Below are 14,103 nucleotides of genomic sequence, written 5' to 3'. Positions count from 1 at the left end.
ACAGACAGCAAAAACTTTAGAGCTTTGAACAAATGCATACATTGCGCAGGAACGTGAGTTCTCATATGACACGCTCCAAAATAGTGGATTTGTTAAAAGTGCCCTAAATCAGGCTACTGGTGGAGCACTATGCAAAGAAGAGTAACTTTTTTAATCATTCGCTCTCTTGCAAGATTTAAAACTTGCAGACTCTTTCCTGCTGTCGAAAGTGAAATCTTGTATTTATAGGTAATTATTTTTAGTTTTTTAAAAAAAGAAACCTAACTAGAAAATTGAAGAGTATTCCAATAATTGATTTCAGCAGATTACTTCAGAAACACCCAAATATGTGAAGAAAATTGTAGCAGTACAGGAATTGGATGTAGAAGGTTAAACAGTGACCAAAATCGAGGCTTGGATTAACTATTAATATACGCAGTTATATTAATCAAAACGGTCCTTAGATATTCAGGAAAGGGGACAAAAAAGTTTCAGTTGCCGGCTCTGCTGTAAAATACGTGGTACAGTTAAACCAAAAAAAAGTTACCATATCATGATATATAAGTAACATATATAAATATGTAGCTTATACAAAATCACAAAGCTGATTGATAATCCTTGTTATATGCTCAATTATTGGGAGATGCTATAATTTATGCAAGTATACTAATGCAGCTGTGCAATCTTTATAATTAGCTCCTAATGTGCTTATTGACAGAGGTGCAAAACAACAATTACAGCAGTGGTTATATATCTAAGGAAAAATATCTTGCAGGGTCATTAGGTTTTCTGATGCTGAAGACATGAAAAATATGCAATGCCTTCACCGGGATTCGAACTCTGGACCTGCTAAATACATCTCAAGGTTATTTCCAGTTACACCCATGAAAGCATATGGAAAGGATGAAGAAAATATCTTATATACTCCCCCTTTCAAAGGGTGATTGGTGAGGGGAACCAGTCACCAAATCCAGTTGAATTATCATCAACTACCTTTTAGTTTGGGTACCACTGTAGAGTCATTAGGTTTTTTGATGCTAGAGATGTGAAAAATGTGCAGTGCCCTGGTCTGTATTCGAACACTGAACCTCCCGAATACATGTCATGTGTGTTTCTAGTTATGCCATGAAGGCATGGAGAAGTTTTACAATTACCTTGTAATCATAAATGTGATTTAATGAGAATTATACATCTACAGTTTTATTTTATTTGGAAAGTAATAATTTTTTCTGTGTTTGTAATCATATTCCCAATTTTCTTTTCTTTCCAGCCACAGTCTCCACGGTATCCACCCAACCATCCCTTAAGTGGATCAAAGCATCTCTGTTCGATTTGTGGAGACCGAGCATCTGGTAAACATTATGGTGTATATAGGTATGTCATTTCCTGCTTTAAATTTCCATAATGCATGCCATTGTAAAATAAACAGTGTTACATGTTCCACTGGCACAGAATATGTCACAGCACAAAATATGTCACAGAATATGTCAAACATTACTCCTAATATTTCTTTCAATCCTCTTCCAAATTCATACATATCAGATCTTGTTTGGCTCAGTTACACGGAAGGATATAAAATAATCATCATCTACTGTGTTGTATTTGTTGCAACAATCAAGTAGTCATATACAACAATTGAGTTTCTGTTTCATCATATTTTGTGCTTTTAAATAATGTTTGAGGTTGGAAACTTATTAAGTAATGGCAAAATGAAATTTCCTTATACAAGTATTCGATGAAAAGAGATGAAAAGATAATAAGTATCTGTTCAGTAGCTAAAAAATAGATATCACAAGAACAATTTTGGTAAAGAAGCTCAAAAGAGAAAATTAGCTACACAAAGGCCAATGTACCTCAACAGATCTAGAAAATGGCATTATTCTGTGGATAAAAAAAGTTATGTCAAATGCAGAGTTTTTGTTTCAAAGGAAGCATGTAAACATTATGTAGCAAAACTTTTAGAAGAAAGGTGTGTATACTTTCTTAGGAGGAGATAATTTTCAAGAAAGATGATTATTTTGAGACATTTTTGTAAGGCAACTTTGATATCAAAATGTAGACAGGCCAAAATAAAATGACAACCATACAGGAAGAGTCACAAAAATTAGAAATAACGGGTTTCTAGAGACTGGCACTTACTTAAAATATAAGAAACTTGAAGTTACTTAACTTAATCCATGGAAGTCTTACTGAATGTGATTTCTTTCTTTTCAAGTCTTAAGACAGAAAAGGATTGTGCTGAAAAAAGGTTAAGAAAATGCATACCATTGCAAGAGTAATGAAACTTTTGATTTGACTGCTCTTTTAGCAACTAGTGCAGTTGTTGAACATGTGTGTTGTAGCTTATAAGAGGGAGCATAGTGAAAATGACTAAATCTTTTGGGAATGTTCAAAGAAGATCAGTTGAACTTGGCGAGAATTCAGTGCACCTGCTGTCATAGGATACTTTCATTGCTCGACTATTCAAAAGTGCACCGTGTCCTTTGAAAAGAACTTTTATTTGGTTAAAAGTGGATGGTAACAAAATAAGGAAACAAGGCCAGAGAAACTTCCTATAGTTGCAACTTCCTCGCAAATACTTTAATATTGTAAGAAGAAACGAGGCATTAAAAATACAAAAGGTTAGAGCAAAAGAGAAAAAAATGGTAAATAAGAAAACTGATATAAAAGTTTATCTGAATCTTCCACCTTCCTTTCATTTGAAACTTCACCCTCTGAAAATGGGGGCAATTCATTTCATTTGGGGAAGAAATTGATTATGTAGGTATGCTATAAATAAGACCTTAAGCATTGGTACAAAAAATTTATCCCGAAAGCAAGTGAATTGCAAAAGGAACAATTTGTATTTACATCATTCTGAAAAGGAAAACAAAATTCACTGAAGTTTAGTGTTCATAAATTAAAAGATTGAATAATAGGTATTCAAGAAATGTTCAAGTCAGTAAGTAATATCAGATAATAATGACTTCATTATAATTTAAAATGGCATATATGACTGTTTCAGATACTGCAGTGGTTCTGCAACTGAAATTCAGAAGAACAGGTTGCCACCTAATATAATATTTTCATTAAAAACTTATGTTTGTCACTTAATGTAATATTTTCACAAGAAACTGATGTTTAAAGTGAAATTAAAACTCTTTCAGCTCTGTAAATTTTCTCTTTTAAGCATTTTTTAAATTACAAACCTTTTTATTATTTTGCTTATGTTTTAAAAATTGTATTAATGATGGTATATATGGCAAAACGTAGCTTAAACGTTTTTATTATCTAATATATTTGGGCGATTTGCTTCAGATAGGCTTATTGGGTCAGAAGTTAAAATATGCCTACTCTTGGAGCATTAAAACCATTTACATAAATTGAACTTTCAGCCCAAGAAACACACACACGTTTTTTTTTAGGTTAAAAGTTCTATTAGTATGCTAAATAGGCCTTAAAACTACTAAAGATCTGAATTTTTTTGTATAAATTCATAGCAGTATGCCTGTATTTAAAAAAAAACACATATTTACACCAAAATTATTAAAAGTATCAGTGAACATTTATCGAATTCTCTTCAGTATCCTGTTAGTACTATATACTAGTACATTTACCCTATTTTAAGTTCTTTTAATGGAGAAAATAGGTAATATTTATAAACTAAATTTATAAATAAACTGTAATGGAGGGTCTGTATATTGTAAGAAAATGCAGCTTCCAAAAAATTGTTTGACAAATGTGAGCACATTATGAAAGGTTTAAGTAAAATTTTATAGCCATAACATACTAGTGGAAAGTAGTAGTATTTTTTAGTTTTCAGCAGTAATATTCAAGTCAATAGAAAAGTAAATTTACAATTTTCATAAAAGTTCCTGTTCATGTCGCTATAACAGCAATAGAGCTACCATTTAAAGAAAAATTACTACAGTCAAAAGTCATTAATCCGGACTCGTCGGGACTTCGCGATTCCGGATAATCGGTTTTTCCGGATTATAGATCATCAGTTTAAATCTGGTAAGATGGCATGCAGAAATTATAAAATTAAAAATATGAAACCGTAATTTATGAAATAAAGAACAATTATGATCTAAAGGGTATCAAAATTTACAAAAAAAAAAAAAAAAAAAAAGGCTTAATATTTATTTGTTTACTTTATTAAACATTTCTTTTAATGTAAGTTGTTTAAGTTACTTCGTTTTATGTGATAATACTTTCTCTTTAATTCTATAAACAGACATAATTTCTTGTTCAGTTACAAAGTTCCGCTGTTCAAGTCGCATAATTGCTATGTCGAGAATACCGACTAATTTATCAATCGAAATTTTTTCGTTTTCAATAACCTCTGTGTCACTTTCTTTACTATCGGAATCAACACTTTTATAAAAACGAGGAATTTGATTTATATCATACCAAAAACGGAGTACATCGAGATGAAATACTACGTTTTGTAAGGAATTATAAGCCAAATAAAATAAAAACATCTGCCCTGAAGATAAGGATAGTGCTGACAGATCAACTTCCAATTCATTGTGGCCGCGGCATCCCCCCCATCCCCCCCGCAGAGCAGCGTAAAATTGATAAACATATTTCGGAATGGTTAGAGAATCAAAAAATATGCCTTTATCCATTTTTTGCAGCAATTTCACTTTTTGTTTGATGTACTTCGAAACATACTTTCGCTTTGTAGATCCTTTACATATTAGTAAATATATATCGGAAATTCTATTTGACATAATCGAAAGTTCAAGCTTACTTTTATAAAATTGCTCTAACAGTCTGTAAAAAAAAATAAGCCGGATCCAATTCGAAGATTAAGGAACAACGCAATCTGCAACATTAAATGATTTTTAATTTAATGGGAGATAATTTTAACTTAGCTTATACTGTCCATTATACATTAAACGCGCATGCGTAAACGTATTATGTGCATGCGCACACGCATATTCGCAACCGTAAAGGCAGAAAGTTTGTAGCTTTGAGGTCCGGATTATGGGTGTCGGAATTAACGACTTTTAACTATATTTTTTAGTACGAGTTTTTTTTTAAATCTGTTAATTTTTTTATAATTGATCAAACGTATTATTCGGTTTTTTTTTTAATCATTCACACCTCTGGTTTCAACATTCTGCTGTTGAAATAAGTTATTGCTAGAACTGCCATAGTTTCAGCTTATATTTTAGTACGCACACAACAAAAGCCAGCTCACGCATGTGCATATTGCACATGTATTTGTGTATACATGGATTTTCACACTTTATATTTAATTGCTGTTTCATTGATCTGCAGCTAAACAGTAGCCACCAGTTATAAAAATATAATTATTGATCATATAGACTTTTTTTTCTGTCATGTTCTTAAAATATACAGGATGTCCCACTCGAAAGATTCCCTGGGAAAAAGTGTGAGAAAAATCTCACAACAGAAGGAAATGAAACCACATTTTTATATAACATACTTTTATGTTTGAGAAATGAAAGTGCATTAGAAGCGGTGCTGGCAAACCTGTATATGCAGTTCAACATGGTGTTGCATTTTCATGTATTTTGCTCCCAGATTACACATGGTGGAGTGATGAAGTGTGACACCACTTGTCAGGATATGTGAACTAACGAAACACATGTTTAGGGAGTAGTGATAACCAGCATGCAGCTATTGAGGAACCCTTTCATTCACACAAGATGAGTGTCTTTTGTGCATTACCACAGCGGCGCATCATCAGGCCAATTGTTTTACATTATTGTCACCAGTCAAGTGTACCAGGCACTTTTTCATGAATTTGGGAACTAGTTGGATGATGAGGAGCTTGGCTTACCAGCAAGATGGAGCAACATGCCACACATCTCTAGTGAATATGAGCACAGTGGAATCACTCCTTTTTTCCAGACTTGATCTTCCTTGAGTTTTTCCAATGGTGTCATCTTAAATGTAATGCGTACAAGCACATCGATGATTTGCATCATTAACATTAACACTGGAGTCAGAGCCCTTGCCCTGGAGACTTGAGCCTCCCTTTCAAAGTTTAGAACTGATTCCAGGGGCCATACTGAGAGGGCACCACCCCTCATGGTCGCTGCAGAGGGAGCAAAAATTTCCCTAGAGAATTTCATCGAATTGATACGATGGGCGTTCGTCACGAAGAGATCCACAGGGTTGATCTCAACTCAGACTACTAAAAAAACAACGCTTATTTTCCTGCGAGCGAGGTCACTCCCTCTCACAGTACTAATTAAAAGTTACAAAAGTCAGACATTGCCGTCCCTCCACACCGATCGAGCGGAACCAATCCCCCTCAGACAGCCTTCAATATATGACCCTGTAACATCCCCACAGCCAAGTTTGCAGACAAGACAGTACCATATGGTCCCTGCCAAGCCTGAACCACCACCGAATAAACGGTGGCTCTAGTCTATACTTTGAAGACTGTTTATTTGCTCAAAGAATCGAAGCTGTCTGAACACAAGTCCAGCCAGTTGTCAGGAAGAACCTCGGGTTTCCTCCCACAAGTGGTCGGTTCCAGAAATTCCACCCAGTCGATCTCAAGGGTAATTTGTCTAGCACCATTAGCCTATGCTAGCCGAGGCTGACATAGTTTTCAGCAGGCCCCACGAGGAGGCTGATGCTGAACTGAGGGAAATGAGGCAAGCCTCCATCCCTCAGTGCTTGCACCCTTGAATCATACCCCGGCTCTCCTACCACCAGCAGTCATTTCCGAAGACTTGTCCTCAGGTACGGGCACCGCCCGCCATGATTTGCATCAGAACATCCGTTGTGAAATCCAAGGAGTGATGCCTAATACTTGCAGCAACATTCGCAAACATGCAGCCCCATGTTTAACTGTGTGTACAGGTAGGAGGAGATCACTTCCAGCTCCTCTTCTAATGCACTTTCATTTTTCAAACTCGAAGGTATGTCATATAAAAATTTGGTTTTGTTTCCTTTCGTTATAAGATTTTTATCACACTTTTCGCAGAGCCACTTTCTAGTGAGACAGCCTGCATAAATGCTTCCTTTTATCATTGTTACTTGTAGATGTTAAGTGATTTAAACCTATTTTCAGTTTTTTTTTTAAACTTTTCTTTATAAATATATTTTTCTCTACAGTTGTGAAGGCTGCAAAGGCTTTTTCAAGAGGACAGTACGTAAAGATCTATCTTATGCCTGTCGTGAAGATCGTAACTGTATTATTGATAAGCGACAAAGGAATCGTTGTCAATATTGTCGTTATCAAAAATGTTTAGCTATGGGAATGAAACGGGAAGGTAATTTAAAATTTTTAATTAAGATGGGTTCCTTTTCATAAATTTGTATTTTTTGTAACATATGTAATGAATCATTTGTAAAGATATTTGCATATCATTTAACTCTGGAATGCATATATTGTTAAATAAAGGTAAAAATATATTGATAGTTTTAATTTTTTAAAAATTTTTACTACCAAAAACTAGTTTTAGCTTTTGAATGTAAAATTGTGATTTTTATAATTGTGATATTATCTCATCCACAGACAGGCTTACTGTGGATGTTGCTGGTGTTTCCCTTTCTGTATAACTTTAAAATTATGAAACTAGATCTTGTCTATCACTAGATTTCAAATATTAAATAGGTATGCTTCCATTAAAGCATATAATTCAGTTATGTCATAGAAAGCCTAGTTTATTTCATGAAATAATAGTTAAAGTATGTAATAAACTAATAATTGTACACTTGTTATTTAATACAATAAATAATGAAACTGAATTAAGCAGTACACAAAATGTTATTTATATAAAGACAAAATAAAATGTTTTGTTACAACAAGTATTAGTAAAATAGCACTTAGAGTTGTGTAGAATGTTATATCTAAAGGAAATACATTTTTTGTTGGACTATTGTGTTTTATGTGACCATTTTTTAAATCCGTTACTGGTACCTAACTTTTGATTTGTAGCAACTGACCGGAGTGATTTCTCTGTATTCGAAACTTCTTTGATCTTGATTAGTTATTACTCACAGATGCTGAACTGGGTTGGGGAATATATATTTATGTGGCTGTTTCTTGTTCTCATTTATGAAATCCCTTCTTAGGTTAATTTGATGATAACATTAAAACAGATCTGGCGTCACCTTCTCTGAGAATTTCAGGTACTGGGATATGGTTTGTAAGCTCTACAGTGGCTTCAAAATAAGATTTAGCATTAATTTCATCTTAGCTTCAATTTTTTAACATTCTTTAGGGTTTTGTCTTTTCTTGCAGGTATTCTGTTCTTTAAAACACAGTTTGTTAATCTTTTGTACAGCTTCCAAAACACAGTCTCCCTTAGCTAATACTAATGAGTAGAATGAATTATATTGGAAATTTTATATTTTAATGGGGAGTAGATCGCCATTCTATGAAATAACTAGTTAAAATGTGGAGTTATTAATTTATTACACACTTGAACTGACTTGATCATTTATTTCATGAAATAACTAGGTATTCTTTGAAACAATGGATTCCATACTTTAAAGGCAACAAATACATATAAAATAATGAATAATAAAGCCCTTAAAATATAACATAGAATACAGAATTTCCCAGTTTCCAATGCAAAAATAATTCTCTGAGTTATGTTGGAAAATTATTGGTAACATTGCAGTTGAAATACCTGGTGTTAAGAAAATCATTGCAAGATCCAAATGGCAAATTTTGTGCTTTTATGTATAGTTAATTATGTATTAAGGGGTAATTAGTGGAAGAAATAGCTAAATTTCTTCTCAAGGGGATGATTAACTTTGTGTGATACTTTTGAAAATAATTATATTGTTATGTAAAATCCTCTCTCACTGGGTCCAGATTAAGGCTTATAGAGACCTAAACACTTAAATATTTTGGTGCCCCCCGCATAATGCATTTAAAGTATAATACCAGTTTTTTTCAAATTTCTTCCTTTTCAGCCTTGGTTTAGCTACACCATACATTCCATGATAAAACCAACAACGATAATTTTTTGTGGTGTCCCTTTTCCTCGAGTTTCAAGGACCCTTTTATGGTGTCTCCTATCCTTGATGCCGTAAGCATGGGCTTATTTTGCCTAATGGTTAATCCAGATCTGAATGTTAGTAAGAGGCCAGTGGAAAAGATCACAAAAGGTACTTATAATCCTGAAGTATATTGCATCTATAATAAAAGGAAATGTGTTTTTATTTGGTTCCAATGACAGTGCACTTTTCAAATATTTGTTATCGTAACTTATACCAAAAGGTATCTTTGCAAAACACATTGTCTGATCACACATACACAAGCACAAGTAAATGTGAATGGGAATCGTTTAATGCACATACAACTCATTTTATTGTCATCCATTTGGCATCCTATCATTATCATTTGGGCATCCAATCATCCTATTAGCTATCGTACTATCCTGAAGAAGTTAACTATAACCATTTGGTCTAACCATAAATCATATAATATACATATGTTTAAACATTGCTGTGGAGTTTGATAGTATAAAAAAGTTGACTGGGTCTTCTTAGCGTTCCAGTTGAATAAAACTACGTACCTTGTTTTTTGTTTCTGGGCAGAAAAGTCTGAACTTTTTGTCCTCTTCCCACCCCCTTCCGCACTACTGAATTTTTGCACTGTGATTGACTATTTAATTGTTTCCCATCTGAAGCCAATGATCTGTGCAAATAGATTATCATATTATTTCATCTCAGGAAAAGAAATCTGGATATGATACAACTATATTGTCTCAAAACTATCAGAGCTCCCAAAAATTCAGGCCATGGAAACATCATATGCATTATTGAAGCTAATCAAGACTTGACTAGAACAAAGCCTGTATTCCATTGCTCAGGATCTAGTTTTCAAGGAAGCTGTATCCTTTCAAGTTTGATTCCGAAAATATGTGTACTTGCATTTACATCGGATTTCAGATCTTTGCAATAAGCAGGGCATGTCTTTCAACCTACAAATCGAAGGCGATTCCAAAATCTGAGGCTTTCCATTCAAGATTATTTCTTTGAATCCCACAGTAACTGTAAATGTGGCATTTTCTGATGGATTCCCCACCCCAAGATTACGTACAAAGTTGATTTTGGCATTTGAAATTATGTTGGACCTAAAGTTTTATGTTGTTCGACCCCCCCTTTTTTTTTCCTGCCTGAATGGGTTTGGTCATAAGCGAAATTAATAAAGTTTTTCTCTAAAAAAAAAAAACAGTGTAAGAAATGACTGAGGAAGATGTTGAACTGTAGCATTCAAATTGATAAAAATAGATAAAATTATGGTAGATTAAAACTATTATCATGCCTAAATATGGTTTGAGCCAAACAATTCTTTACACAGTTTTTTCACATGATGTATAACAACCAGCTATTGCCAACCATCATAGTTATCATGTAAATAAAAGTGGACACTCTGTAGTAAAGTCAAAATGAAGTTTGATTGGTTTAGCAAAGAACAATTTGGAACTCTTAGCCAATGTGGAGGGGAAATTACGATAGAAAAGTTCTTTCAAATATCTGCTTGTCACAGTTAGTAAAGTATATGATACCATTTTAATATAACCATTAGAAAGCTGAAGGATTGAGCATTGTTAACAGACATACTGAGAAACAAATTTCATGGACTTTTCTGAAAAAAAATCATGATGCTGTATAATGTAATGAAAAGTGAAAAAAAATTCTTTTTACCTGAGCCATATTCAATGACTTAAATTTTTTTGCGACACATAACTGAGAGTATGCTTCAAAGTACAACATAGAAATGGCAAACTGTATTATTCTTCTGTTCTTCATGGTGGGAATTGGAAAATCATCTTATAAACGAGAAATCTGTAACTGAGAGATTATTGGATATGTTTTCTTTATTGAATTAGTATTGATAGTGGCATACATATAATCCAGGAGCATTATCTAGGAGTATTTTCTATGTTCCCGATTGCATTGTAAACTCCTTATTTTACAGTCAGTGCATCTTTTAAGAAACTTAAATGACATTATTCTGAATATAGAAAAACTAAACAGGCAGTTGTAAAATGGGGTATTCAAAAGAGGTATAAATATCAAAAAGTAACTTTAGAAAGTGAGTGATATGTCGAGAAAAAGGTAATCCAAATATATAAATATGATTAATGAAATGCAAACTTTGAACCCTAAAAAATATCAGATTGATTTCCACATCAAGAAAATAAGTTCAATCAATATGTATGGAAATTTAGGCTGGTATTTTACGATTTAATGTTTGTAATCAAAGTGTGTTCTTAAATTTCCTCTAGCCTATATTTATTCAGAAAATACTGTTATGGGCAAAACTTATTTTCTTTGGCTTATGCATTAATTTATTGTTAAAACTTTTTCTTTTTGGGGAGGAGGAGATATGCATAATCAACAGTCATTCTATTCAAAATACTGCATTAAAAGAGTGACTTAAATAAATTTTCTTCTTGAAATACTGATTATTTACACATAGAATAAAAGAGTAATTAATAATGTAACTATAATGGCAAATAAAGTGGTTAATGAAATATTGATCAATGTAAGCATTTATTCATTTAGTTTTTGGAAGTTGAATTTCTTATTTTCTAATAAAAATGATGATTGCCTCTTGCATTTGATGCTGAGGAAAAACAGGTAGAATGTGAGCCATTAAGTCATGAACAGGAGCTTTTTGTTTTTTCAAAGTAGTCAAATGTGAAGGTGTCTTTTGTCAAATTCTCACATGTTTTGTTTTAAATTAACCTTTTTGTTTGCCTTTTATGTGTACATTTTGATATGAAAATTACAAATTCTAGAGCAAAATTTTAATTTAAAAGTTAAAATTATTACTTACTACTCTTACTACTTAAAATTTCAGTGAAATTTTTTAATTTTTAATTAAAAATGGAGCTTAAAATTATTAAATTTTTCATGTGAATTTTATGATTTTTGAACTTCTGGGTAATAGAGAACTCTAACAGTAGTTAAAGTTGGTTAAATGTCTTCTTGTCTTGTAGATCTAATTTACTGGCAGAGTCTTTAAATGTAAACATTTATTCTAAAAATTATAAATAAGTACTAAACATTTTTTATATATAAGGAAAAAAAAACATTGTTATTAGGATTTTGAAATTTTAAATGCATTTCATTTCATTCTTATTTTCTTTCATAATTAATTTTGTTATTAACTAAAAAACCAATAAAAAATTTCAAATAAAAGTCTTGCAGTAAAAATTTCGAAGAACTATTTTAAATGTAAAACGTGTATGCATTTTGTACTTAGGGTTGGATAGAAACTTCTTTGGAAGTATATATTCAAACCCTAAACACTGTTGCAAGTATTATAATTTTGGTTGACATAGTTATATGCCGTGCAGCTGTCCAAGAAGAAAGACAGAGAACAAAAGAAAGAAATGAAAATGAAGTGGAAAGTACAAGCAGTTCTCAAAATGATATGTCCATAGATCGTATTCTAGAAGCAGAACTGAGAGTTGAACCAAAAACTGAAGATATAGATGCCAGTGTAAGTATTATATTGAATAACTGTGAATATTTATTCATTATATGCATGATGTATGGATTGTTTTATCAGTAGGATGCCTATATTTAAGAATATTCATTATATATGTATTCAAAATAAAGTAATTAAATGTAAATTAAATGAATTATATATATATATATTTACAGAAGAAAGGAGGTTTGAAACCTAGTAAAAATCGTTAAAAACATTTGTAGTTTCCTATCAAAATTCCAGAAACACTATGTAATATGAGTGATAAAGTAAATTTTAAAATATTTAAAAAAACCCTATCCAAACTACGGAAAAATGAAAAATATGTACAATTTTTTTTTGTTCTTAATCTCTGTTCAAAGCTTCAAACATTTAATGGAATTACTCATTTATTGCGAACAGGCTAGGCAAAAATTCACATTATGTGACATTAATGTCTAAAATCCTCTAGGTGAAGTGCATTGGTGATACAGATAAATGCTAAGTGATGTAGATAAATGTAATCCATTTTCAACAAAACACATCTCTAGTACAAGTAGCTTTTAGGCATAGCACAATCCATACATAGGCAGTCATCTATGGCACCATCTAAATTGTTCTGTCGACCGACAACTATAGAAAGACACATTTTGCTTTGAATTGTTAATTAGTTTATATGGAGTACCAACGATACTTATTGCATAGGTTGCCAAAAATGCTGCAGCCAGAGTTCCAGCCAGAGAGCCAGAGCTCTGGATTGTTCCTGAGAATATCTATAATGTAAAGTTATTAGGTAACTGTAATCTCAATGAAAAGCACATTTATGATGCTAATAATAAATAGCATTATAGTGGCAGTTATGTGACAATAATAAAACAGTGTAATAATTTAATATTAATAATACTCTTGTATTGCAGTAAGATACAGAAAATATTGTGTTTGTTCTTTTAATTCAGACAAGTATTATATAAATCAAATAAATAAATAAAATTATAATTAATGAATAATTAAAGTTTTAAATATAACAAAATAAAATATTAAATCATAAAAATTAAATGAAATAATGAAACAGGGCCCACCAGCAGCTGAGTGGTAAAGTCGCTGAACACTGGTAGTTTGGTCCGAGGTTCGAATCCCGTAAATGGGCTTGCTGCCATGGGTATTCTCATGGTTTTCTCCATTTTTCCCATGGTTTGTGTAATATGTATACCGGCCAATTTCCCTTAGAAAGTCCTCCATGAAGGCATCCCTTCTTATAAGCACATGCCCTTGAGACTTTGCCATAATCACATAAGCCAAACTGAAATAATGAAACAAGTGAATGAAAGAAACGATAGGCTACATGAAAGATAATTCTTTTAAACAGCATTTGTTATGGTTAAATGAAATTGCTTCTTTATTTCAACTTCTATTTAAAGCTACCTTAACTGGATAAGTACAGCTTGCAAGTACAGTAGATTCTCGCAAACTTGATTTCTGATTACTTGCCATTCCATGTAAATTGATTATCACTTTTTTAAATCACTTATTATCTTCTGGTCAAGCAGAGCATTATCATCAAAATAACGTATTGATCTGGTTATAATTTTTAATATTGTCTGTTAAATGCAAGCAGTATATGTACATTTTAATTTGTGTTGTAATTATGAGAGTGAATCAAATATAAACGAGCATTTTGCTTAAACAAAATTTATTTTATAGGAAACATATATGTT

The 14,103-nt window shown here is 32.2% G+C and overlaps 1 protein-coding gene across 5 annotated transcripts in view; it reads left to right on the top strand.

The window, feature by feature from the left end:
- LOC118199650 (retinoic acid receptor RXR-alpha-B-like) overlaps positions 1–14,103 on the top strand; it is a 329,703-nt gene that overhangs the window by 276,877 nt on the left and 38,723 nt on the right. For 4 of the 5 annotated variants that reach the window (XM_085809907.1, XM_085809906.1, XM_085809908.1 and 1 more), the window contains exons 3-5: positions 1,250–1,353; positions 7,063–7,220; positions 12,261–12,421. In XM_085809907.1, coding sequence (XP_085666033.1) covers positions 1,250–1,353; positions 7,063–7,220; positions 12,261–12,421 — 423 coding nt within the window. The remainder of the gene's footprint in view (positions 1–1,249; positions 1,354–7,062; positions 7,221–12,260; positions 12,422–14,103) is intronic. The other variant, XM_035371547.2, reaches the window with a different exon arrangement.

Source organism: Stegodyphus dumicola, chromosome X2, assembly GCF_044657685.1.
Source record: "Stegodyphus dumicola isolate Sdum_Otavi_A_Nest chromosome X2, ASM4465768v1".
NCBI classification, from domain to species: Eukaryota; Metazoa; Arthropoda; class Arachnida; order Araneae; family Eresidae; genus Stegodyphus; species Stegodyphus dumicola.
The sequence above is the reverse complement of the archived record's forward strand: the minus strand, read 5'-3'. Positions and strand labels throughout refer to the sequence as shown.